The sequence below is a fragment of the Mauremys mutica genome, chromosome 26 (assembly GCF_020497125.1).
Source record: "Mauremys mutica isolate MM-2020 ecotype Southern chromosome 26, ASM2049712v1, whole genome shotgun sequence".
In the NCBI taxonomy this organism is placed as follows: Eukaryota; Metazoa; Chordata; order Testudines; family Geoemydidae; genus Mauremys; species Mauremys mutica.
The window spans coordinates 12699238-12726530 of record NC_059097.1 but is presented as its reverse complement, the minus strand read 5'-3'; the positions used below and the strand labels follow the sequence as shown (position 1 = coordinate 12726530).

General features: G+C 57.6%; 1 protein-coding gene across 1 annotated transcript; it reads right to left on the bottom strand.

Moving 5' to 3' along the window:
* On the bottom strand, positions 1-9670 carry LOC123356674 (alpha-2,8-sialyltransferase 8F-like). Its single transcript, XM_045000072.1, has 7 exons — positions 9538-9670; positions 7696-7773; positions 6193-6279; positions 5669-5813; positions 4146-4258; positions 3847-3933; positions 1-496 (listed from the first exon to the last, which is right to left on the bottom strand). Exons 1-7 carry the CDS (start codon positions 9621-9623, stop codon positions 1-3), a joined length of 1092 nt encoding a protein of 363 aa, XP_044856007.1. The 5' UTR covers positions 9624-9670.
* Between the last annotated feature and the right edge of the window lie 17623 nt (positions 9671-27293).

Here is a 27293-nt window from a genome sequence, read left to right as displayed (position 1 = left end):
TCAGACCCCGCTCTGAGCCCCGTTGTGCGCGGCCGCCTGGCACCGCCCCAGATGCAGCCGCAGCGCGCCCTGCCGGTGCATGCCCAGGTAGCGGATGAACTCCTCGGGCATGGCGTGAAAGCCCGGCTTGGGGGGCTGGTCGTCGTAGTAGTGGTGGGGCAGGGGCCGCCCCTGGGGGTCGCTGGGGAAGGGCCAGAAGCCGTAGAGGGTGAGGTGCCGGCACATCTCCAGGGCGGCGCTCACCAGCATGAAGCCGGAGGAGAGGCGCTTGGGGCGCAGGCCGCGGCGACGCCAGTGCCCGTCCAGCCGTGCCAGGTACTCGGGGTTCATGAAGAGGGCGCGGGCCGGGGAGCCGAAGTCCTCCAGGGTGTAGAGGGCCTGGAACGAGATCGCGGTGTAGGCGGCGAAGCTGAAGGCCGGGACGAGGAGCAGCGCGGACCCGTGGGCACCCACCGCCTCCGCGAACGGCCGGCGCCGGCGGCTCAGACCCCTGAACCTGCAGGCAGGGAGAGACGCCCCCATCAGCCGCGGTCCCGGCACGGCCCGTCCCCCAGAGCCAGTCCCGGTCCCTCCCACGGCCCCCCCATCGCTCAGTCGCCTCTGCCCTGATCCCCTGGGGACAGTGATTTCCCTACACACACCCCCCTGAATTTTCCCAACACCCCCCCCAGTTTTGTGAGCTAGTTACATACCAATTTAGTGACTGTTTGGAAATCTGAATTTAAACTGAAACATTAATACACACTTTAAAAGCTTATACAGTGTGTGATAAAATATGTGTATCTGAAAAAGTATCATAGATTTGAAAAGTATGAACATAGACTAGCTTCCTTGCTTCCTTACACAGCTGTTGTGTTTTATGACAATGTCAGTGCATTCATTTCGGTGATGTTGGCCAACCTAATAATTTCAAATGATGATTTGTAAGCAAAGTCTAAATGAGCTCTCCCTGACAGCTAGTGATGAGCTGGGGGCTAAGGCTTCAGGGCTAGATTGTATTTACATTCACACCTAATCTACCTAGGTATCCAGCACACAGAGCTGTGCTGTCCAAGTGACAGATTTTGGCTGGGGCTGGGTTACAAACCACTTGAATGTGGGGGAAGGGGGATGAAATGTTGTTCTTATTGTATGAGTAAAGGGCAGTAGAACTGTGCTTAGCCTGTGATGATTTGAAGGCATCAAGAGAGAGGGTGGGGACCTGTCCCTCTCCGCTGTTTAAAGACAGAGCTGATTAGGCTCCATAGACAGTCTTTTGTTCTGTTAAGTGACCACTGCAGCTGAAATCACTGACAATCAGGTCTAAGTGCTTAGTCCTGTTGTGGGGACAGTGTTCCTGTGGGTACAGTGTTTTTGTGTAAGAGACAGCCCAGACTGCACTAGCAGCGAGGTTCCCCCACTGAGAGCTCAGCTGAAATCACTGACAATCAGGTCTAAGTGCTTAGTCCTGTTGTGGGGACAGTGTTCCTGTGGGGACAGTGTTTTTGTGTAAGAGACAGCCCAGACTGCACTAGCAGCGAGGTTCCCCCACTGAGAGCTCAGCTGAAATCACTGACAATCAGGTCTAAGTGCTTAGTCCTGTTGTGGGGACAGTGTTCCTGTGGGGACAGCGTTTTTGTGTAAGAGACAGCCCAGCCTGCACTAGCAGCAAGGTTCCCGCACTGAGAGCTCAGCTGAAATCACTGAGAGCTGGTGGAACCTCAAAAGAACAACTCGCAGAGGTCACAGTGGTAGGTGACAGCAGAAGGTGACTCTGCAGGGCCATTGGCAACAGAGCGGTGGAGTGAACAGTGGCACAACGAACAGCCGTGGCCAGAGCGAACTGTGCCATCTTGACCCCCACCTGGGAGGTGAACTCACGTGAAAGCACCTCTGAACTCTGAGTCTCCACTGACCAAGGACAACACCGGTGAGAGGGGTGCGGTGGAGGGAAAAGTGAGGGGCACGTTAAATAAACATTTGTTTGTTGGACTATATTTTAGTCACTTTGCTCCAGAATGCTAGATTTGTGACTGGGAATGGAAACTTATATAAATATGTTTCCCAGTAGGCCAAGATTTTTAAAATGCAGTATTTGCCAAGGTTATCATCTCACATTGTTGCTATCTTGGGAGGTCATTATGTTGGGGAGTTTCTGTACTAAACATTTTTATTATAATTAATTTTTACATAAGAATGGCCATACTGGGTCAGACCCATGGTCCATCTAGCCCAGTACCCTGTCTTACAACAGTGGCCAGTGCCAGGTGCCCCAGAGGGAATGAACAGAACAGGGAATCATCAAGTGATCCATCCCCTGTTGCCCATTCCCAGCTTCTGGCAAACAGGCTAGGGACACTCAGAGCATGGCGTTGCATCCCTCTCATCCTGGCTAATAGCCACAGATGGACCTGTTCTCCAGGAATTTATCTAGTTCTTTGTAAAATCCTGTTATAGTTTTGGTCTTCACACCATCCCCTGGCAAAGAGTTCCCTGGGTTGACTTTATATTGTGTGAAGAAATACTTCCTTTTGTTTTTTTAAAACCTGCTGCCTATTAATTTCATTGGGTGACTGCTAGTTCTTGTGTTATGTGAAGGATTAAATAAAATTTCCTTATTCACTTTCTTCGCACCAGTCAAGATTTTGTAGACCTCTATCATATCCCATTAGTCATCTCTTTTCTAAGCTGAAAATTCCCAGTCACTTTAATCTCTCCTCCTGTTTCATACCCCTCATCATTTAGTTGCCCATCTCTGTATCTTTTCCAATTCCAATATATATTTTTTAGGATGGGTGACCAGATCTACACACACTATTCAAGGTGTGCACGTACCATGGATTTATATAGAGGCAATATGGTGTTTTCTGTCTTATTATCTATCCCTTTCTTAATGACTCCCAACATTGTTTGCTTTTGTGACTGCTGCTGCACATGGAGTGGATGTTTTCAGAGATCTATCCACAATGACTCCAAGATCTCTTCCTTGAGTGTTAACAGCTAATTCAGATGCCATCATTTTGTATGTATAGTTGAGATTGCTTTCCGATGTGCATCACTTTGCATTTATCAACACTGAATTTAATTTGCCATTTTGTTGCCCAGTCACCCAGTTTTGTGAGATCCCTTTGTAGCTCTTCGCCGGCTGCCTGGGACTTAACTATCTTGAATAGTTTTGTATCATCTGCAAATTTTGCCACCTCACTGTTTACCCATTTTTCCAGATGAATATGATGAATAGGACTGGTCCCAGTACTGACCCCTCAAGGATACCACTATTTCTCTCTCTCCATTCTGACGACTGATCATTTATTCCTACCCTTTGTTTCCCATCTTTTAAGCAGTTACTGATCCATGAGAGGATCTTCCCTCTTACCCCATGATGGCTTACTTTTCAAAAGTCAATTTAAATTAAATACATTTGTTTTAAATTATATATTTTTTTAGAAATCTAGACCTGTTATGTGTTTTGGTGTAACTTGCATTATTCTTATGTTAAATTTGCATAATCCTAACAAAACATTTACTTTATTCATCTCTCTTTTATATATCTCATTGGTCCTGACACCCCCCCTGTAAATTCCAACACCCCCCCTAATTTAAATTCCTGGGGAAACCACTGCCCGGGGACCCTATGGCCGACCGGAGAGCTGGGGGCTGGGCCTGCTCTGACCCCCCCCCCCGGGGACCCCACGGCCGACCGGAGAGCTGGGGGCTGGGCCTGCTCTGACCCCCCCCCCCCGGGGACCCCACGGCCGACCGGAGAGCTGGGGGGCATCGAATCTCCCCCTCCCTCCCCCGGGGGCTCAGTCCCGACCCCCCACAGGTCCCGATCCCTCCCCCCCTCGGGGCTCCCCCCCCCGGTACCGGACGTGCAGGATGCTGGGGTTCATGGTGACGACACTCGATTTGGTGCCCACGTCGGCGGCGAAGCCCGGGGGGGGCAGGTTGAACCTGGGGGCGGGGGAGGAGCGTGAGCCTGGGGGACCAGGGGGGTCTCCCCACTTCCTGGGGGTCCCCAGGGCCCCACAGTTCCTTCCTCACGGTGCCCGGCTCAGCGACACCCCCCTGCCCTGCCCCCACCCTGAGCCCCCTCCTTCCGCACCCCCCACCCTGCCGAGCCCCCTCCCCCACTCGGCCCCCTCTGCCCACCCGGCCGGCGTTACCTGACGACGAACTGGGCGCGGTCGATCTCGGGGCCGCAGCTGCTGTTACGAAGGATCCCCCCGTTCCCCACCACGGCGCAGCACTCGTAGGGGGCGTCCTGAAACGGGGAGCCCTGCGGGGGAGAGGGGCTGGGTCAGCACCCACCGACCGTGCACAGGCCTCCCCCCCAACGCTGAGATGCAGCCAGCTCTGGGGTGGGGCATGGGGGGGGCTGTTTATAGAGGGACCCATCACCCGGTGCTGAGATGCAGCCACCTCTGGGGTGGGGCGTGGGGGGGCTGTTTATAGAGGGACCCATCGCCCGGTGCTGAGATGCAGCCACCTCTGGGGTGGGGCATGGGGGGGCTGTTTATACAGGGACCCATCGCCCGGTGCTGAGATGCAGCTAGCTCTGGGGTGGGGCGTGGGGGGCGCTGTTTATAGAGGGACCCATCGCCCGGTGCTGAGATGCAGCCAGCTCTGGGGTGTGGCGTGGGGGGGGCTGTTTATACAGGGACCCATCACCCGGTGCTGAGATGCAGCCAGCTCTGGGGCGGGGCGTGGGGGGGGCTGTTTATACAGGGACCCATCGCCCAGCACTGAGATGCAGCCAGCTCTGGGGTGGGGCGTGGGGGGGCTGTTTATACAGGGACCCATCGCCCAGCACTGAGATGCAGCCAGCTCTGGGGTGGGGCATGGGGGGGACTGTTTATAGAGGGACCCATCCCCCGGTGCTGAGATGCAGCCAGCTCTGGGGTGGGGCGTGGGGGGGGCTGTTTATAGAGGGACCCATTGCCCGGGGCTGAGATGCAGCCACCTCTGGGGTGGGGCGTGGGGGCTGTTTATAGAGAGACCCGTCGCCCGGTGCTGAGATGCAGCCACCTCTGGGGTGGGGCATGGGGGCTGTTTATAGAGGGACCCGTCGCCCGGTGCTGAGATGCAGCCAGCTCTGGGGTGGGGAGTGAGGGGCTGTTTATACAGGGACCCATCGCCCAGGGCTGAGATGCAGCCAGCTCTGGGGTGCGGCGTGGGGGGGGCTGTTTATAGAGGGACCCATCGCCCGGCACTGAGATGCAGCCAGCTCTGGGGTGGGGCGCGGGGGGGCTGTTTATAGAGGGACCCATCGCCCAGGGCTGAGATGCAGCCAGCTCTGGGGTGCGGCGTGGGGGGCTGTTTATACAGGGACCCATCACGTGGTGCTGAGATGCAGCCAGCTCTGGGGTGGATTGTGAGGGGCTGTTTATATAGGGACCCATCGCCCGGCACTGAGATGCAGCCACCTCTGGGGTGGGGCGTGGGGGGGCTGTTTATAGAGGGACCCATCGCCCGGCACTGAGATGCAGCCAGCTCTGGGGTGGGGCGGGGGGGGGGGCTGTTTATACAGGGACCCATCGCCCGGTGCTGAGATGCAGCCAGCTCTGGGGTGGGGCACGGGGGGGGGCTGTTTATACAGGGACCCATCGCCCGGAGCTGAGATGCAGCCAGCTCTGGGGTGGGGCGCCTGGCGTGAGCCCCCGGCACCCCCCAGCCCAGCGCCCCCTACCTGCGGCAGCACCTCCAGCAGCTCCTCCTTCACCGGGTGCTTCTTGCCCTGCTGCGCGTCGTAGAGGATCTGGGAGCCCAGCCGGGTGTTGTTGTGGGTCAGCACCAGGTCGGCTGAGGCGTTACAGCAGCGCCCCAGCTGCTCCCTGTGCGGGGCAAGGGGGGAGGGGCAGCTGGGGGGTACTCGGAGGCGGCAGGGGGCAGAGGGGTGGGGGGCTGGGGGCGGGGAGAAGGAGGTATTTGGGGCAGCAGCGGGGCAGGGAGGGGGCAGCGGGGTGGGGGAAGGGGTGGGGGAGAGGAAGGGGGGCAGGGCAGTGGGGTGGGGGTGGGGGAGGGGAAGCAGGGGGCAGGACAGTGGGGTGGGGGTGGGGGAGAGGAAAGGGGGCAGGGCACTGGGGGTGGGGGAGAGGAAGGGGGGCAGGGCATTAGGGGTGGGGGTGGGGGAGAGGAGGGGGGCAGGGCATTAGGGGTGGGGGTGGGGGAGAGGAAGGGGGGCAGGGCATTAGGGGTGGGGGAGGGGGTTACCTGTACTGCCCCAGGGCGCTGGCGTTATGCACCCAGGGGCAGCTCTGCACCAGCTTCAGCTGCCTCAGGATCCAGCCCTGCTCCCGCCTGGGACGGAGACACAGAGAGTCACGGCTCTGCCCCCCCCTTCACTGCGCCACCCCCCACCGCCCGCCCCCCTCCGCCGGCTCCGGCCCCGGCTGCCCGCGCTGGCCGAGACCCGACACACGCGGCGCCGGAGCTGGCCCAGCCCCCCGGCCCGTCGGGCTGGCTCAGGGCAGGGGTGGGTCTGCCCCGGACGCTAACGTTTCGCCCTTAGCCTCTGCGAGCGGCTGCCGGCAGGATTCGCACTCGCGGCGGCTCTGGCCCAGGCTAGGGGGAGCGACGGGAGTTTGGCTTCACAACGGGGCCAACGTTTGCTGGGGACTCACCCCCCGGCCGACGCTGACGACTAACGAAACGAGCTGGGCCGGGCGGGATCATCGCACACGCAGGGCTGGTCCGTGGCCCGGTCGCCCCTGGGAAACGCCACGTGGCACGAGGCTCGGCCTGTGGGCTTGGACACTGAACAAACCACTGGAAATTTCCCGTCTTTTTGGCTGTTTGAACTCGGAGGGGCCAGAGACTCCGAACGGCCTCCGCAGACCCCCGGGGCCGCTCTGGAGACACTTTGACCCGACAGATCACGGCAGCGCGGTCACGCGTCGCATTTCGCTGGCGTGTGGATGTTCGCTGGCTTTCACCTGCAACTAACTCGCTGATTTCTTTGTCCCGGTGCCAGTCTTCAACTCCCTAGATTCACCGTCTTTTTAAGGTATCATTTGAAAATCCATAATTTGCTGATCATCATTGTCCTGATGAGTTTTGGACAGAGAATGGCTTGTGAGGTCTCATTTGAAAACCCATAATTTGCTGATCATTATTGTCCTGATGAGTTTTGTACAGAGAAAGGCTTGTGAGGTCTCATTTGAAAACTCGTTAGTTGGGTGCGACTTTCACTTTCTGGAATCCGATCCTGACGTTTATGGCTCATTCCAGTCCCTGCGAGTCAATCTCCTGCAGCTAATACATGTGTCTGGGGGAAGCCGGCGTGTCTGGAGGGACCCGGGTGGGGAGCTCTGGGTGAGTTAAGCAGATGGGCACCTCGGTTTCTGTTCGTCCGCGACAGGCCGCAGCTGAGCGCCTGTTCCCCCGCAGAGGGCTGGGCCGGCCAAGGCGCGTTTCCGGGGGCACGTCTGGGACGGGGAGTTTGCTGGGGCGACTCCGGAGCGGCGGGGCTCCCGGCAAAGCAGTGGGGACGGCACCCCGGGGCCGGGACTCCGGGGGTGAAGCTTGACCCCGGGGACGCCGGGCTCGGCTGCGGGGGTGGGGGGCGGTGTCGGCTCGGGGGGGGGGCCGTGCCCGGGGTCCTGGGGCTGGACGCGGGGCGAGGGCCCGGTGTCCGGCTGTGGGGGGTCTCGGGGGGTCCGGGGGGGGGTTGGAGGGGCTGCCCCGAGGCCGCGGGACGCGCCCGGCCCCACTCACCTGGCGGGGAGGCTCCCCGTGCTCCAGTTCTGCTCCGGCGCCCGGCACTGCTCCGCCCCCATCACCGGGGCCTCGGGGCTGCAAAGGGGAAGGGGGGTTACACACGGCCCCCCCCAGCACCCCCTCCCCCACCGCCTCCTCCCCATCTCACAGAGCCCCCGCCCCTCCCCTCCCCCTCCTCCCCCTCCCCACACCCCACCAAGCCCCCAGACCCTCCCCTCCCCCACCGCCTCCTCCCCATCTCACAGAGCCCCCGCTCCTCCCCTCCCCCTCCTCCCCCTCCCCACACCCCACCAAGCCCCCAGACCCTCCCCTCCCCCACCGCCTCCTCCCCATCTCACAGAGCCCCCGCCCCGCCCCTCCCCCTCCGCCCCCGCCCCACACCCCACCCAGCCCCCAGACCCCCCCCACGTCCCTTCCCCCACCTCCGGCAGGGATGTTGGGGGTCCCGCCCCGCTCCTCTGCCAGCCGCCGACGCTATCTTGGGCTGGGACGCCCGGCTAGGGGGCAGAGAGAGGGGGGTTAGTGCCGCTGGTCCCGCTCCCCGGGGACCCGGGTGCCTCCCCACTCCCTGCCCCACACAGATTCGCTCCAGGCATGACCCCCCCCCCCGGCAGCCCCCCGGGGCGCCCAGCCCTGGCACCGGCTTTGCGGCGCCGGGTCGAACCCCACGAGCGCGGCCGGGGTCTAGTAATGAAACCCTGCGTCAGGCCGGGCAGCAGGATCCCGCGAACCCCCCGAGCGAGGACGGGAGACGGTTCTGCCGGGTCCCGGCGTGCCTCAGTTTCCCCTGTCTGTCGCTGGGCTGCCCGGGGGGCAGTGGGGCAGGTTTCCGTTTCCCACTGTGAGCCGGTGGGTCTGTGGGGCACTTGGGGGGGGGTTGAAGGCGGGAAGAGGGGGTTCGGGCTGGGATTGTTTGATGATACCCCAGGTGGGTTGGGGGGGAGGCGACAGCGAGAGGGGTGGGGTGTGGGGGGTTATTTCCCCACTGAAGCAGGCGAAGGCGGGGTTCAGGGGTACGTCCTGCAGGGCCTGTCCTGGGGGCTCTGAGCGCCCGGCTGTCGGGCACAGATTTCTGGGGGGCCAGGGACGTGCCAGGGACCCCCGGGGACCAGCGCCCCACACAGACCAGCTCACAGCTCTGACTTCCACGGGGCTTCCCCGGCCTGTCTGCGGGCTCCCCATTTCGGGGCGTCTTTGCCAATGGGGCTTCAGACCGTAACTCACCTGATGCCCCCCCAAACACACGAGTCCTGGCTCCCAGCCACACCCCCACTCTAACCACTAGCCCCCACTCCCCTCCCAGAGCCAGGAGAGAACCCAGGAGTCCTGGCTCCCAGCCCCCCTGCCCCCACTCCCCTCCCAGAGCCGGGGAGAGAACCCAGGAGTCCTGGCTCCCAGCAAAACCTGCTCTAACCCACCAGCCCCCACTCCCCTCCCAGAGCCTGGAGAGAACCCAGCAGTCCTGGCTCCCAGCCTCCCTGCCCCCACTCCCCTCCCAGAGCTGGGGAGAGAACCCAGGAGTCCTGGCTCCCAGCCCCCCTGACCCCACTCCCCTACCAGAGCCGGGGAGAGAACCCAGGAGTCCTGGCTCCCAGCCCCCCCTGCTCTGACCCACCAGCCCCCACTCCCCTCCCAGAGCTGGGGAGAGAACCCAGGAGTCCTGGCTCCCAGCCCTCCCTGCTCTAACCCACCAGCCCCCACTCCCCTTCCAGAGCCGAGGAGAGAACCCAGGAGTCCTGGCTCCCAGCCCCCCCTGCTCCAACCCACCAGGCCCCACTCCCCTCCCAGAGCCAGGGGGAGAACCCAGGAGTCCTGGCTCCCAGCCCCCCACTCACTCACCTCTGAATCCTCCACAGGACGGAGAGGCCGAAGCTGAGGGTGATGCTCACACCCAGCGCCAGCGCCCAGCTCCATCTCCGCAGCATCCTGGGGGGGCCCCCGGCGCTCGCTGTGGGGAGACACGTTCACCCACCATGGGGGAATCCACCGGGCACGGCCCCCCTGGGTGCCCCCAGGGCCGTCCTTAGGGTTTATGGTGCCCTAGGCAGGGTTATTAAACTGGGGCCCTTGTGCCTGTCTTGCTCTTAGCAACACAAACCTGAGCTGACAGTCCTGGAAAGCTTGCCCCACGCCCCTTGGGAAAGCCAGTGTCAGTGAGTGAAGCCCACGGCAGTGCTGATGGACTAGCACTGAGAAGTAGCACCAGAGACAACATTCTGATTTGACAGAATGGTGCAAATAATATCATTGTTTAAAGTTGTCAACATTTTACTGGAAATGTCTCTGAAGAGGTATTGGAACAAGGATTCGTTCGGAATTCAAAGCATCTGCCTGGCTTTTTTGGCTGCAAAATCCGCAATAATGGCATGGTATGAGAAAGGCAAAGTGATGGCTTGTTCGGTTGCAAGAATAGCAAGACCAGTCCAGTGTTCCTGACTCCTTGTAGAGCAGCGAGAGTTTTTAATTTGCTTTAGTTTGGAGAAACTCTGTTCTCTTGATGCTCCTGTTACAGGAATTGTCAGGAGAATACGAGTGGCAACGTGCACATTAGGATATATGTCAACAAGTTTGCTGGTATAAATGAACTGTACAATGTCCATCATCGATTTTGCATGTGGCAATAACTCAATTCTTCGTACAGTTCAAGTCCATTTCAATCAAAACGATCACCAGGCTGCAGGAGGCTCCCTAGCTCAGGGGTCCCCAATGTGGTGCCCGCGGGCGCCATGGCGCCCACAGGGGCCTCTCAGTGCAGCCGCGTACTGGCCAGAGGACGAGCATCTGCCAAAATGCCGCCCAAATTCGGCGGCATTTCGGCGCCGACGCCTCTGGATGACGCCGCTTGCCGCCGACAAGCAGCGTCATCCAGAGGCGTCGCTGCCGAAATGCCGCTGAATTTCAGCGGATGCTTTTCCGCCATCACGGTCCTTCGTCTGGCACCCGCCAGACGGAAAAGGTTGGGGACCACTGCCCTAGGGTCCTGCACTTTGTCATTAGTTGCTCTTGTTTTCCTATTTCGTTGAATTTAGTCCCGCTCAGCCCACTGCCAGCTAGTGACTGGAACCCCAGGCCGACAGCGGGTTGAGTGGCTCAGCCGGGGTCTCAGCTGCCGGCCTGCTCAGCCCGCTGCCAGCTTGGGGTTCCTTGGGGGTCGCCAGGCCAGCAGCGGGTGCTGAGTGGGGCCGGCGGCCGGGACCCTGGGTGGCAATGGGGCAGCAGCCGGAACCCCAGAGGAGCGGCGGGCTGAGCCGCTCAGCCCACCGCCGCGTGCCATCAAAACTCAGCTCGCGGGCCACCTTGCCGACTCCTGCTCCATACACCAGTAAGGAGAGGAGCGTATTACCGTTGCTGGAGGGCTCTATTTAGCAGTAACAGGCCTATAGGAAAGTCAGTTGACATTTTTAGTTTCTCTGATGAAAACTGGCCCACTCCCTTTCTCATACCAGACTTGTCACAAATAATTGTCAGCAACTTAATTTTCTGTTTTGGGCTAAGAGACTGATATAAAAATATGGAAATTGGATTCAGGATTGTTCGCAAGCATTTTTGGTGAACAAATGTGCTCAGTGACAATCTAAATGGCAACGCAGCCCTGCTTTCCTGCTCGGCTCACCCCCCAGCCGGCTGGTCCGACAGCTGCAGGACCCCCAAATCCACCTCTTGGGGTGCAGAGCGGCAACAGCAGCAGCAAACCCTGAGCTCCGATCCCACGCCAACGGGCACCACCGCCAGCCCAACGACCAGGGTGAAGTGACCCCAGGGACGGGACACCCATGGAGCCACAGCACCTCATCCTGCCGCGTGCAGCTCCCCCCGGATGGGATGGATCCCTGCCAGCCCGGGGGAGAGACGCGCTCCCCCGCCGGGGGGACCAGCTCCAGATGGCCTGATTCCTCAGCAGGTAGCCAGCCAGCCTCCCCCCGCCCCCAGCACCGCCCCCAGCCCAGCCCTGACGGCCTCACGCCGGGGGAAGAGACCCACTCACAGGTGAGCTCCTCCCCAGAGACCCCCGCAGCCCATCCCCTCCCTCCGCCGGTGCTGGCACCCAGCAGCCCGGCTCTTACCTCTGGCAGAGCGGTGCCCCCAGAGCCAGCGCTGCCCCAGGCGGCTGCCTGTCCTGCCTGTGCCCTGCGTGCCCCTCCTCCGCCCTGGCCTCCTGGGTCCTCAACCTGGCTCAGGGAGGGGAGTGGGGGCTGGTGGGTTGGAGCAGGGGGGCTGGGAGCCAGGACTCCTGGGTTCTCTCCCCAGCTCTGGGAGGGGAGTGGGGGCTGGTGGTTAGAGCAGGAGGGCTTAGGAGCGAGGACCCCTAGACACCACTCCCCTCCCCGAGACGGGGAGAGAACCCAGGAGTCCTGGCTCCCAGCCCCCCCTGCTCTAACCACCAGCCCTCACTCCCCTCCCAGAGCCGGGGAGAGAACCCAGGAGTCCTGGCTCCCAGCCCCCCCTGCTCTCACCCACCAGCCCCCACTCCCCTCCCAGAGCCGGGGAGAGAACCCAGGAGTCCTGGCTCCCAGCCCCCCCTGCTCTAACCACCAGCCCCCACTCCCCTCCCAGAGCCAGGGAGAGAACCCAGGAGTCCTGGCTCCCAGCCCCCCCTGCTCTAACCACCAGCCCCCACTCCCCTCCCAGAGCCAGGGAGAGAACCCAGGAGTCCTGGCTCCCAGCCCCCCCTGCTCTAACCCCCCAGCCCCCACTCCGCTCCCAGAGCCAGGGAGAGAACCCAGGAGTCCTGGCTCCCAGCCGCCCCTGCTCTAACCACCAGCCCCCCCACCCCACCCCGAGCCAGGGAGAGAACCCAGGAGTCCTGGCTCCCAGCCCCCCTGCTCTGACCCACCAGCCCCCACTCCCCTCCCAGAGCCAGGGAGAGAACCCAGGAGTCCTGGCTCCCAGCCCCCCCTGCTCTAACCCGCTAGACCCCCCCTCCCCTCTGAGCACTGGGCTTTCACCTCTGGCACCAGTCCCTTGCTATCGGCCTCCGGGGCTGCGGGGAGCCACAGCCTGAGTGTCTCCCGGGTGGGTCGAACTCCTTCACTTTTGTTTCTTCAGAGTCAAAGGAAACAGACACCTGCATGAGCCGAGCCAGGATCAAGGCAGGGCCCTGCTTATCTCTCAGGGCAGCCAGCCAGACGCTTCCCGCCTCGCTTCCCCGCCTCGCCCCCGTCCCGCTGACACCTCGCCGGCCGCAGCAGAGAACGGGCTGAGTTAAGGGGATTTCCTTCCCCGGCGTCTCCCGGCACCGCCTCCCCAGGCACCAGCCAGCCGCTGCCGACCCTTGGCCCAGGGGAACCCCTGAAGCACCAGCTCCGTGGGGCTGGAGGCGTTTTGAGACATTTTGGGTGGAGCCGTTTCGGTTTTGACCAGAAGCTTTCGGGAGCGTTTTTCCCGTGTAGGTTTTAGAGTCATTTTTCCTTGCACTTTTGAAGCCGATTGCCCCCCTACACACACTCCCCTGGTTTTTTGGCAGGGATGTGTCCAGTTTTGGGGGGCCACCGTTGCAACGTTTGGCCATTTTCTTTTCCTCCGTTCGTCCGTGCGACGGCGGAGTTTAGGGCACACGCCGCGTTCTGCCGCACGGGGCGGAGTTTGCAGGGCACCGTCTTGCGGCCGTGGGTCGAGTGGAAAAGTGCGTGGGCTTCTCCCCGTCCATTTCGGGAACCTTCCCTGTAACGACCAGAGAGTGCCGACGCAAGGGGAAACCGAGAGCTTTGAGAGAAATGAAGCCAGATATAAATATATCAAACTATTCTGCGTACTCAGCAAGCAAGTTATTTCAAACTCTGTGATTGGGAGGCCAGTCGACATTGATTATAATTCCTTGACTATGGGCTAGTTTTTCTCACTTTCTCAGTGCCTGGCTGGAGATCACCAGTCTGGTTTCTGCTACACGCTCTCGCTTTCCCACCCGTAGCTTCTCGTCGCTCGGTCGAGCTTCATCCCGGGGGGGACGGAGGATAAAGACGGGGCCGGGACGAGGGACGGCTGCGAGAAAAGCTCTCTGCCCGAAGGGTTCTGCGCCTCGGCAGCCACCGGCCCCGGAGCGGCTCCTTCGAGGGCATCGTCAACCACTTTGCGCTCCAAAAACCGCGCGAGAAAAACGTTTCCAATCCCGGCGTTCGAACGAACGGGATGTGCAAGCAGCCGGAGCCGCGGCTTGTCCCGCTTCCAGTCAGGCAGCCGGCTCGCGCAACTGGAACTGCGTTTGCGTTGCTGTAGACGAGACCGGTTTCTTATCGACAGATGGAAACATGCAAAGATAATGCCGACAGGATGCGGTTTATTGACGTTATTATTCTATATTTAACAGCTTGGCCTTGGTGCATGTGCAAATACAAAGCTTGTGTGTTTATCCAGCCCACGTCCTTTCCGGGGAAATAATGAATTGATGGTGTAACGCTGCTGGCTCTGGCGGGACCCAACGCAAGGCACCAATTCAGGACAAATCGCTTAGAACAGGTCATCAGTCCTTTGTGCAGAGCTTCAGCTTGTAGCAAAGTCCCTCCAGAGGTAGAAGCAGGATTGAAGACAAGATGGAGATGAGGCATTAGCCGTATATAGGCTTTTCCAGGTGCAAGAACCTCTTTGTCCTTACTGTGGAAAATTACAGCAAAATGGAGTCTGGAGTCACATGGGCCAGTCCCTGCATACTTTGCTCAGTTACAAGGCATATCTGCCTTCTCTCCATGGGTCGATTGTGTAGCTGATGGTCCTTAATGGGCCATCCAGCAGGCTAGGAAGAGCTAACACCAGCTTGTCTGGGATGTCTCCCAGAAGCACAGCACCAGCTTGAAATACAGACAGGATAGAGCCAATACTCATAACTTCAACTACAAAATGGTACAGACATACAGACAGCATCATCCTAACCAGCAACCCAGAACCTGGTCTTGGACACCTCATCTGACCCCCTTTACCTAAGATTTGGTGCCACTACAGGACCTTGGTTGCAACCATGTTCTCCACGGTCCCAGATTATGTCAATAACGTCACACAAAGGTTAGGGCCTCCGAAGGGCCCAACCCGGCCCTGATCGGGTGGTTCTGTACAATAACATTGGCCTGACCAATGGCCCCCCCCGGGGATCCCTGGCGTGGGGGAACGTCCGTCTCTCCCCAGCGGGGCTGACGCCCTCCGCGCCAGCGGAACACTGATCTCAGGCGGGCCGGGAGCCGGAGAGCGCTGGGTGATGCCTACAGACGGGCGCCGGGACAGGCTGACGCGGGGGACAAAGGGGGCGGGTTGGGTTGGGTTTTCATTCGGCTCCACACCCCCGTCTCCGCCCGCTGCTCCTGAACGGACGCTTGGTTTATGGCAGAACTGGTCCCGGGGCCTGCGCAGGGCGAAAGCGCCAGGCTTCTGGGTGCTTCCTCGTCGGACGCGGCAAACTCAGGACCTGGCGCGAGGGCCGGGGGAGAGGGGCCACCCACTGCAGGGAGACGGCGCTGGGGAACCCTGAGACCCTCCAGTCTGTCTCGCCAGCCAGACACTTAGCGATCAATGGTCCCTTACACCAAAAACCAAATCACGGTCAGGGTACGTCCACTCTCGAGAGACCAGCCCTTGCCCCCAGATCTGGTCCCCCAGGCTTCACACCACAGTCAACAACTGTAGCCGATCCTGGAATAAACAAAGTAAAAGTTCATGAACATCCAGGGAATCCGGTTGGTGGCTGCCTCTCAGACTTGGGATCTGTCGCCGTAATGCTGCACTGAGGAATCCTGTAGCTTTACATGCAATGTTGCCACCTATCTTTTACCAGGACAATGATGATCAGCAAATTATGAGTTTTCAAATGATACCTCACAAGGCCTTCTTTGTACAAGACTTATCCTAGTGCTGAGAAAGGGGGTGAATATAGGGGGCACAAGACTGGCGTATGGACAAAGGACTCAGAGAGTTTGTCGCAGGTGACAGCCAGCGAACATCCACACGCCGGCTACACTGGAAGTGTGACTGAGTCATAGTGATCTCTCGGTTCAAAGTGTCTTTCAGGGCGGGCCCGGGAGGCGGCTCCTGAGGATCTCTGGCAGCAGTTCAAAGTCTCTGCCCCCTCTGAGTTCAAAGAGCCGAAAAGATGGAAAAGTTCCAGTGGTTTTGTTCCGTTTCCAAGGCCACAGCACGAGCCTCCTGCCACGTAGCGTTTCCCAGAGGCGACCGGGCCACTGACCAGTCCTGTGTGTGCGATGATCCCGCACGGCCCAGCGGATTTTGTTAGTCTTCTGGGAGGGCTGGGGGATGATTCCCGTTCCCCGGTTCCCAAGTTCACAGCAAATGTTTGCACAGTTATAAAGCAAAATTCACATTTTTTCCTTCTACCCTGGGCCAGAGCTGCTGCAAACGTGATTCCTGCCGGCAGCAGCTCCCAGCCGCTCGCAGAGGCTAACGGCGAAACTTTCGCGTCCGGGGCAGACCCACACCTGCCCTGAGCCAGCCGGACGCGCCGGGGGGCTGGGCCGGCTCCGGTGAGGAGCGTGTCGGGTCTCAGCTGACACCGGCAGCCGGGGCCGGAGCTGGCAGCTGGCCTGTCCGCATGAGTTCCCCGCAGGGTCTGGGCCGGCAGAGTCTGGAGATGTTTGCTAAGAGGGCAGGCCTGGCGATCTTGCCCCCGCTGAGGAAGGCGGTAACCCGGGAGGGGTGGGGATCACAGGTCTGGGTGCCCTGGGCGAGGCCTCCCGTGATGGCGACGCTCGCGCCGGCCGCCAATCTGTCTCCACCACGGTCGTGAGCTCCCCTCCCACCTTTCAAGGCACGGTATAAAGATTTCAAATTGTTTCCCTCCAGTGCTGCAAGAGACGACGCCACCGGGGCCTCGGGCACAGGGCAGAGAGCTTGGAAAGCCGCCTTCCTAGCTTGTGCACGTACGCAAGAGGAGGCTAAGGGGGTGTGTGTGTGTGTGTAGACTCGACCCTTAAATAGATAGGAGCCTTCCCAAAAACCAAGCCAGATTTGAGCCAACGTTTGCGGGTTCTGCAGCAGAGGGTCCCAAATTGAAACCTCGCTGGCGAAACCCACAGCCCTTCGCCGTCCCGGTAGCCGGCGAGGGTTCGGGTTTTGAAAGACAGGTTTGCGCCGCCAGGAGCCGTCGAGGAGAAAAAGATGCAACTCGCCATCCGGAGAGTGAACAACACTCCACAACTAACAGCGCAGCGTCTGCCCAGCCACGGATTCCCTTGGCACCGGTGGCAAATCCCCTCGGTGCTAAGGTAAGTCGAATATGTTTCATTTACTGGGGGCCAAGATTTTCCGTGCTCCGTGCAGTTTTCAGCGTGTCCTGATGTGGGGTAAATATTCATTCATTAATTTAGCTGAGGCCTGTGGCTGAGGCAACGGGATTATGACAACGCAGTGCACGCCGCAAACTTGCAATCCTTATATCACGTAAAAAAAAAATCCACTTGCTATTTGCTTCGTACCGTTAACCTACGTGCTTGTGAAAATCTGGAGATACGGTTTGAATGGCCTTTCATTGTCAATTCATTTCTAAATTGGCTGTTACCACTCAAGAGGGAGAGCTTGGAATCACTGTGGATAGTTCTCCGAAAACATCGGCTCAATGCGGCAGTCAAAGAGTGAACGGAACGTTAGGAACCGCTGGGAAAGAGATAGAGAATAGGACAGAAAATATCATGTTGCCTCTGTATAAATCCATGGGACGGCCACACCTTGAATACTGCGTGCAGATGCGGTCGCCCCGTCTCCACAAAGATCTGCTGGAATTGGAAAAGGTTCAGAAAAGGGCAACAAAAATGAGGAGGGGTCTGGAACGGCTGCCGTATGAGGAGAGATTAATAAAACTGGGACTTTTCAGTCTGGAAAAGAGACGACTAAGGGGAGATATGACAGAGGTCTGTAAAATCATGACTGGTGTGGAGAAAGTCAATAAGGAAAAGTTATTTACTCCTCACAACACAAGAACGAAGGGGTCACCCAGTGAAATGAACAGGCAGCAGGTTTAAAACAAACCAAAAGAAGTATTTCTTCACCCAACACACAGTCAACCTGGGGAACTCCTCGCCAGAGGATGTTGTGAAGGCCAAGACCATAATTGGGTTCGAAAAAGATCTAGAGAAGTTCCTGGAGGACAGGTCCATCAATGGCTAAAGCCAGGCTGGGCAGGGATGGGTCCCTCTGTTTGCCAGAAGCTGGGAATGGGCGACAGGGGATGGATCCCTTGCTGATTCCCTGTTCTGTTCATTCCCTCTGGGGCACCTGGCATTGGCCACAGTCGGCAGACAGGATCCTGGGCTACATGGACCTTTGGTCTGACCCAGAGTGGCCGTTCTGATGTTATTTTGATATTTACCTTTGAAAAACGATCCCGGTTTTGTGTAGCAATATTACGCCGCGTTTCTGTACAAAATGGGGTTTTTTGCCCCCACAGGTGACGTGAAAGTCACACCTCTGTTTGCAACGGCACCACCCTGCAGACCGCCCGAGGCCCCATTGAAAGAGCCCTTCCCGACAGCCACGTGGCCCGACTTTCTCCAGCTGCAAGGACCATGGCAGCCCATCTGCTCCACGGGGCGGCCTGCTCCCTCTTCCCAAGCGCGGCTTGGGACGCCGAGGGAGACCGGCGCCTCTTCTCTTTCTGTCGGCGGCTCTGGTGAGGCCGGCTTAGAAACCCCCCCAAATCCCCTGATTTTTGCTGCCCAGCGAGCTCTGGTGCCCACACTGGTACTCGCCCCCCGCCTCGCTCCGCCGCCGCAGAACAAACCTGCTCCAAACGTCAGGCGAGAACAACGCCGCGGGAGACGCAAGGGGCTAACGGGGCTGGGGTTGCCGCAGACAATGCCGGTGTAAAGCGGGGTAAGAACATTTCAATTCAGACACGGGTTCAAAGGCAGAATGGGCGCGGGTGTCGTTCCTGGGATCATGTGCCACGGGGGCTGGGACGGGTTGGATCACGGGAACCTCCCTGGGAGCTGCCACCCAATGCGCCAAGACTACCTCTGCCCCCTGCTTTCCCTGCCAGCTCGGGATGCCAGCACCCTGTCCTGCTGAGCCAGACACTCCCGTCTGCTCCAGCACAGACCCAGGGGCTGAATTACCTGCCCCAACGCTGCAGGTTTGCCTGAAAGCAGCTCACAGGAGTGTGCTTGTCTCTAACACTCAGATGCCCAACTCCCAATGGGGTCTAAACCCAAATCAATCCCTTTTACCCTCTATAAAGCGTATGCAGGGTGAACTCCTCAATTGTCCGCCCTCTGTAACGCTGCTAGAGAGACGTGCACGGCTGTTTGCTCCCCAGGTAGTAACACACTCTGGGTAATTCATAAGGCAAATGTGATTTTATGAAATACAGAAAGTCGGCTCGAAGTGGTTCCCAGTAGTGACAGACAGAACAAAGCGAATTACCCATGAAAATAAAACAAACCCGCAAATCTAACCCTAAGGCCGTAACAAACTGAAGACAGGTAAGATCCCACCCTCAGAGACGTTTCAATAAGTTTCTTTTCCCAGACTGGAGCCCTGGCAGGCCTGGGCACAATCCTTTCCCCTGGTACGGCCCTTGTTCCAGCTCAGGTGGGAGCTGGGGGATTCCCCCTGACGGCTCCTCCCTGGTCTGTCCCCCCCCTTTATCTATCTCTCGCACAAGGGGGGAATCCTTTGTCCCTTTGGGTTCCCACCCCCCCCTCACTGGAAAAGCACCGGGTTAAAGATGGATCCAGTTCAGGCGACATGATCACATGTTCTGTGAGACCCCACAAGCCTTCATTCCTCCTGCCCGCAAGCGCAGCCATCCCGTCAATCTCCCCGGCTAATGGGAGCAGGGTGGCCAGACAGCAAGTGTGAAAAATCGGGACGGGGGGTGCAGGGTAACAGGAGCCTAGATAAGAAAAAGACCCAAAAATCAGGCCTGTCCCTATAAAATCGGGACATCTGGTCCCCCTAGGTGGGGGCTATTAAGATTCCAAAGCAGCATTAATGGCCCCCACTTTGCATAATGAGAACAGGCCCCCGCGTTACATTTCACGTTCCTAGTTGCAGCTACAAGAGCGGGACATTTACACCGACAGGACGCCCACCCGCCGTAGGCGATAAGCTTTGCAATGATACTTCCAAGGGGCCTTGTGCCCGTTCCGTTCCGTTCCCCCATTCGCACGGTTGGATAACATCAGATCGGCTGCGCCGTCACAGGCGCGTCACGGGGGGGTTTCTGCCGCGTCGGGATTTGCCGTCGCCGACGGCCGGCGCGCGGGCGCCTCCTGCGTTGAGCGAAGCAGAGAACGGGCCTCACTCCTCTCGTTCCGGACGGATTCTGACGCGTGGTCCCACGTGGCTCGGCCTGCACGTAGCTAGGGACAGGTTGGCGCAGCTGGAGCCTGGGCGGCGGGTGAACGCCCTGGTCCCGGCCTGTCCCCCTCTGCCCTGCCCCCCTGAGCCTGGAGCACACAGACCCCCCACCCCGTGAGTTTGCCAGGAGTCTCAGGAGGATTGTTTTCCATCAAGCCCCAGCTCCTGGAGTCAGGTGAAGACGTGGTGATTGCAGCCTGCGCTCTTAAAGACACAGTACGTTTCCAGCCCTCGCAGCAAAGCTTCGAAATGGGACCCCCGGGTGCCCTCACAGCTCAGCGAGCAGAAGGCAAATGGAAAGATCCCCCAAATCTCGTCCTGTTACGGAATCGCATGGCTGGAAAGCCGAGCTCAGGCTCTCCGGCGAGGCTGACTCGGGATCGTTGAACATTTGGCGTTGGCCGTACTGCAGCCAGAGGTGGATTAAGGTCTCCTGGGGTCCGAGACTGGAGCAAGTGGGGGGCACCGTGGCCCGACCCCCCCGCCGGCTGCGGTGCCACCCCCATTTCGCCCCTGCCCCGCAGCCCCTGTTCCACCCACGGCCCCGCCCCATCCCCTGTGGCCGCGCCCCATCCTGCTCCCGCCCCTCCAGCTCCGCCCCTGTTCCACCCACGGCCCCGCCCCATCCTGCTCCCACCCCTCCAGCTCCGCCCCTGTTCCACCCACGGCCCCACCCCATCCCCTGTGGCCCCGTCCCATCCTACTCCCGCCCCTGCAGCTCCGCCCCTGTTCCACCCACGGCCCCGCCCCATCCTGCTCCCGCCCCTCCCGCCCCGCCCCTGTTCCACCCACGGCCCCGCCCCTGTGGCCCCGCCCCATCCTGCTCCCGCCCCTGCAGCTCCGCCCCTGTTCCACCCACGGCCCCGCCCCATCCTGCTCCCGCCCCTCCAGCTCCACCCCGTTCCACCCACGGCCCCGCCCCTTCCCCTGTGGCCCCGCCCCACTGCACCCTTCCCCCATGGCCTGGACCCTGCTTGCTCCTTTCCGGCTCCCCCCGCTGTGGGCCAGCTCCTCTAACCCTGGGGCCAACGCGGGGGGGGGAGGATTTTTCCGTGGGCCCCCAAATTGGCTGCGATCAGCTTCCAGGGCCGGGTCCGTTGGTGGCGTCTTCGCAGGGTTACGGCCGCTGAGTGCTGCACGCTGCTGCTAGCCCAGGCGCCGGCCCCTGCCCGTCACATGGAGAGGGAAACTGAGGCACGCATGGTCGGACTCTCCCACCAACCCCACAGCACAAGGCCGCGGAGGCAGAATATCACACACGCTCGTCCCCTGCCCCGCAACCAGCCCCATGAGCCGTGCCCTGGTTCGCCATTGGCGCTATGGCCGCGCCCCGACCCGCGCTGGGAGCAGGGGCTGACAGAGGCTCACCCCGACGGGCAGGACAGCGGGAGCAAACTCCGCTGGTGGCTTGGCACAGCGCCTGGCACAGACCGACCTCCCCCAGTCCTGACCGTACCCAGCCGAGCGCTGGCGAGGCAGGAAACGCCCCATTTCGCAGCTCCACCCTGCCGCCTCGGCGTAATGCGGGCGCACAAGGTGACCAGACTCAGGGCACGTGGGTGGCAGGACCCTTCGCCGCGCGTAAAGGAGTTTTTGGCCTGGAATTTCCCCGGTTTTTCTCAACGTCCCATGGGCTAAATGACGGTCCCGTCCGGGGCTCTCCGGCGAGCCCCCTCGGTCTGCGGACAGGTCACGATGGCGCGTCCAGGCCAATCAAAACGCCCCACGGTGGCTCTAAGCACCACCCTTCACTGCCCCCTGCCCCAGAGGAGGAATTAACCCCTTCATGCCCTGTACGAAGCCAGTGGGGAAACTGAGGCAGGCCCATTGGGCACCCAAACGTGGCAACAACTCCCACCTTCACCGGCGGGTGGAAAAGAGGCGGCCAAGCCAGGGGTACAAGCAGCCACACCAGGGGTCAGATCCTGCTGGCAGATGCTGACCCTTGGCAGCCGTAACAAAGTTTGTTGTATGGCATTTCCTAGTGTGACAGCTCCCCCCCAGCGCACGCTCAGCGGGAGGGGAACCCTGTCCCTTTCCAGGGCCGGCCCCTGCCACTGGGGATACGGGACAATCTGCACTAGCCAGCAGCGGTGGAAGGCTGGTATCGTAGATCCATAACGACCGGAAGGGACTGTCAGGGCTTCGTAGGCCCCTGGTCATTACGCTGACCATCCGCCAAAGCCAAATGGAGTTTCAAGGCACAAAGAAAAGGCACCTCCAGGGGCCTAGGGCTGCTGTGGTGGCAACAGGGCGCCAGGGACCAAACTTGTCTGGTGAGCGGCCACTACCAGACCCCACCCTAGCCCAGTGCTGGCACATGATTAAATCAAGAAGCAATCAAGGCCGGGGAACGAATTAACGGGTCACCGCGGCACGGGAGCAGCACGGGACAAAGGGCGACTCGTAATTAATGCCTGAGCAGGACGACGGTGTCACGGAGGACGAGGAGCCGTTAACGAGGCGCCCCTTGTCACATGCATCACATTGGAAGAGTGATGGCGGGATCATGACGCGTTTTGCACCATCCGTGTCACGGGAGGCGTCTGCGGGAAAGCCGTGACTGGCTGAAGGCGATGAGCCTGGCTGTGCGCCTGGCTCTGGAGTTACGCCTGTCGGCGACGTGTCTGTATTTCGAATGTGGTCACACCCGGGTGACACCCACTCGGCAGGGTGCTGCCAGCTGGCGGTGATGGGTCATAAGGGGGAACCAGAGGCCTCACCCCCGCCCTGGCGAGCCTTCCTGGGACCGCGTCAGCCGGCCTGTGGCTAACGGCTGCTGGGACTCGCAGGGGCCGGGACCAGATCACATGACACCCGACTCCATTTTGTTAGCTGTATTTTTCCACCAACTGGGCTGCGACCTGAGCTTAGGACAGAAAGACGGGGGGCGACGTCGCCTCTGGGCCGCGCTCCCCACACACGGGAACACCCGGAAACGCCTGCGGAGCAGAGACCGAACCGGGGGAAGCGCCGGTCCCGGGCGAAAGGGATTTCGAGCCTGCGTCTGGACAGCTTGCAGCGGGGTGAGACATCGCCGATTCAAACCCGATGTAGCTCGGTAGGCTCCGTTTGCACGTTTTGTTTAACTTTCCAGCTGACCTGCGTGGGGCTCTGTGCTGTCCCGGACACTCTCTTGTCGAGCTGAGTTTGCTGGGTTGGTGGTTCTGACTCGCCCCTGATCGAATCCGACCAGCAGATTGACGGGTTCCCGTTCGATTCACACTACAGGCTGCGAGACCCCAGAGCGCTCCGTAGCGGGAGGGACTCGCGGGGGGCTGTGACGGCGCTGCCCGTGGGAGCCAGCTGAGGTCACTCAATCAGGGTGAACTGCAAACCAAACGGGGCAGACAAACCCCAAACGCTGGTGGTTATTCCAATACTTAGATTTACCAACCAGCACAAAACAGCTTCTGTAGCACCTCACTGGTCACTCAGAATCCAAACCATGCAGTTCCCTTCAAGTGCCCAGCCTCAGGCCTCCGGCCAGACACACCTGTCAGATATGATGATGATTCCTGAAAATCTGATCTCATCATATAAAAGAAAAGGTTCTTCCAACCCCAGAGGATCAGCCACACACCCAGGTCCAATTATAACTTAGATCTGACCCAGAATACACGTTACAGCCAATTCTTAGTAACTAAGCTAAAATTTATGAAAAAAGAAAAGCGAGAGAGTGGTGGTTAAAAGATCAATCTACAGCCAGACTTGAATTCAATTCTTGAGGTTCAGACACAGCAGGGATGAGCTTGTAGTTGCCAAAAGTCCTTTTAGAAATAGTCCAGAGGTTACAGTCCAATGTCCATATTCAGGGTGACTCCAGTCGGTGACTGGGGATCTCAATCCTTGTGGCTTAAGGTTTCCCCTGTTGAAACCCAAAGCAGATCTGAGATGAAGCAGGATCATGTCCCAGGTTCTTATACGTCTCCAGCAGCCTTTCGGCCTGAGAAAACAATAGGCTTAACTCCTTCTCCCAAACATCCTGGCAATTAGCACAGGGTAATTTATCCATTAAACAGTTCAGATACAGGTTAGCACAACCTTCCCAGAGACACACAGACAATAACACTATTTCACTCAAGTATCATCATAAATGTTAATATTCCTTTTTTGATCTTTGAATTAAAACTCTAGCAATAGACAAGACTTGTTTGCTGACATCCCAAGACCTGAGCAAACATCCCCCCTTCTACCTCTAACAATGCCGGCTGCATTTCAAAGCTCTGTTCATTTACAGATCTTCCTAACCCGTCCTCAAGGTTCACCCACGGGTCGGGTCAGTCGGTGAGTTAATTAATTCTTTCTGGCCCTGTCACCTTTCAATGAGATATTATATCACAGTCATAACGTCACAGGGGCACTTGGCAAAACACTGACACCGAGGACAGGAGCAAATTGAGGAAAACTTTATTGAGATGAACAGAACATAAGAACATAAGAACATAAGAACGGCCATACCAGGTCAGACCAAAGGTCCATCTAGCCCGGTATCTGTCTACCAACAGTGGCCAATGCCAGGTGCCCCAGAGGGAGTGAACCTAACAGGCAATGATCAAGTGATCTCTCTCCTGCTATACATCTCCATCCTCTGACGAACAGAAGCTAGGGACACCATTCCTTACCCATCCTGGCTAATAGCCATTTATGGACTTAGCCACCATGAATTTATCCAGTCCCCTTTTAAACATTGTTATAGTCCTAGCCTTCACAACCTCCTCAGGTAAGGAGTTCCACAAGTTGACTGTGCGCTGCGTGAAGAACTTCCTTTTATTTGTTTTAAACCTGCTGCCTATTAATTTCATTTGGTGACCCCTAGTTCTTGTATTATGGGAATAAGTAAATAACTTTTCCTTATCCACTTTCTCAACATCACTCATGATTTTATATACCTCTATCATGTCCCCCCTTAGTCTTCTCTTTTCCAAACTGAAGAGTCCTAGCCTCTTTAATCTTTCCTTGTATGGGACCCTCTCTAAACCCCTAATCATTTTAGTTGCTCTTTTCTGAACCTTTTCTAGTGCTAGAATATCTTTTTTGAGGTGAGGAGACCACATCTGTACACAGTATTCGAGATGTGGGCGTACCATGGATTTATATAAGGGCAATAATATATTCTCAGTCTTATTCTCTATCCCCTTTTTAATGATTCCTAACATCCTGTTTGCTTTTTTGACCGCCTCTGCACACTGCGTGGACATCTTCAGAGAACTATCCACGATAACTCCAAGATCTTTTTCCTGACTCGTTGTAGCTAAATTAGCCCCCATCATGTTGTATGTATAGTTGGGGTTATTTTTTCCAATGTGCATTACTTTACATTTATCCACATTAAATTTCATTTGCCATTTTGTTGCCCAATCACTTAGTTTTGTGAGATCTTTTTGAAGTTCTTCACAATCTGCTTTGGTCTTAACTATCTTGAGTAGTTTAGTATCTGTTATATCCTTGTGGGGAGCCGGTTTAAGAAGAAATCAGTTGAGGCCAGAGAGCTGACAGCTAACAAAACCACCATTTTATTTACAGAGAGAGAGAGCTCACTCAGCCGGCTGAAGCTGGCTGAGCTAACCCATAATAATCTAACTCAGTTGCCATAGCAACAAAAACCATGACAACCAAATACACAACAGTATCATCTGCAAACTTTGCCACCTCACTGTTTACCCCTTTCTCCAGATCATTTATGAATAAATTGAATAGGATTGGTCCTAGGACTGACCCTTGGGGAACACCACTAGTTACCCCTCTCCATTCTGAGAATTTACCATTAATTCCTACCCTTTGTTCCCTGTCCTTTAACCAGTTCTCAATCCATGAAAGGACCTTCCCTTTTATCCCATGACAGCTCAATTTACATAAGAGCCTTTGGTGAGGGACCTTGTCAAAGGCTTTCTGGAAATCCAAGTACACTATGTCCACCGGATCCCCCTTGCCCACATGTTTGTTGACCCCTTCAAAGAACTCTAATAGATTAGTAAGACACGATTTCCCTTTACAGAAACCATGTTGACTATTGCTCAAGAGTTTATGTTTTTCTATGTGTCTGACAATTTTATTCTTTACTATTGTTTCAACTAATTTGCCCGGTACCGACGTTAGACTTACCGGTCTGTAATTGCTGGGATCACCCCTAGAGCCCTTTTTAAATATTGCCGTTCCATTAGCTAACTTCCAGTCATTGGGTACCGAAGCCGATTTAAAGGACAGGTTACAAACCTTAGTTAATAGTTCCGCAACTTCACATTTGAGTTCTTTCAGAACTCTTGGGTGAATGCCATCTGGTCCCGGTGACTTGTTAATGTTGAGTTTATCAATTAATTCCAAAACCTCCTCTAGTGATACTTCAATCTGTGACAGTTCCTCAGATTTGTCACCTACAAAAGCCGGCTCAGGTTTGGGAATCTCCCTAACATCCTCAGCCGTGAAGACTGAAGCAAGGAATCCATTTAGTTTCTCCGCAATGACTTTATCATCTTTAAGCGCTCCTTTTGTATTTTGATCATCAAGGGGCCCCACTGGTTGTTTAGCAGGCTTCCTGCTTCTGATGTACTTAAAAAACATTTTGTTATTACCTTTGGAGTTTTTGGCTAGCCATTCTTCAAACTCCTCTTTGGCTTTTCTTATTACACTCTTGCACTTAAGTTGGCAGTGTTTGTGCTCCTTTCTACTTGCCTCACTAGGATCTGACTTCCACTTTTTAAAGGAAGTCTTTTTATCTCTCACTGCTTCTTTTACATGGTTGTTAAGCCACGGTGGCTCTTTTTTAGTTCTTTTACTGTGTTTCTTAATTTGGGGTATACATTGAAGTTGGGCCTCTATTATGGTGTCTTTAAAAAGGGCCCACGCGACTTGCAGGGATTTCACTTTAGTCACTGTACCTTTTAACTTTTGTCTAACTAACCCCCTCATTTTTGTATAGTTCCCCCTTTTGAAATTAAAGGCCACAGTGTTGGGCAGTTGAGATGTTCTTCCCACCACAGGGATGTTGAATGCTATTGTATTATGGTCACTATTTCCAAGCGGTCCTGCTATAGTTACCTCTTGGACCAGCTCCTGCGCTCCACTCAGGATTAAATCTAGAGTCGCCTCTCGCCTTGTGGGTTCCCGTACCAGCTGCTCCATGAAGCAGTCATTTAAAGTATCGAGAAATTTTATCTCTGCATTTCTTTGATACTTTAAAGAGAGAAAGAAGAGAAAGAACCTGCTGGGACCCGTCCCCGGGCTGGGGAACAGAGGAGAACAAAGGGAAGGACGAGCTCCTGGGAAAACCGCTCCAAGAAACCAGCTCCAGCCGCTGGAGGAGC

Excerpts from the sequence above, each read along its gene's own strand:
- LOC123356674 (XM_045000072.1), bottom strand. The coding sequence starts at position 9,623 with ATGCTGCGGAGATGGAGCTGGGCGCTGGCGCTGGGTGTGAGCATCACC. Across the intron at positions 7,774-9,537 it reads GTCCTGTGGAGGATTCAGAG|CCCCGAGGCCCCGGTGATGG; the intron begins GTGAGTGAGTGG and ends TCCCCTTTGCAG. Across the intron at positions 3,934-4,145 it reads CGCGCCCAGTTCGTCGTCAG|GTTCAACCTGCCCCCCCCGG; the intron begins GTAACGCCGGCC and ends CCCCGCCCCCAG.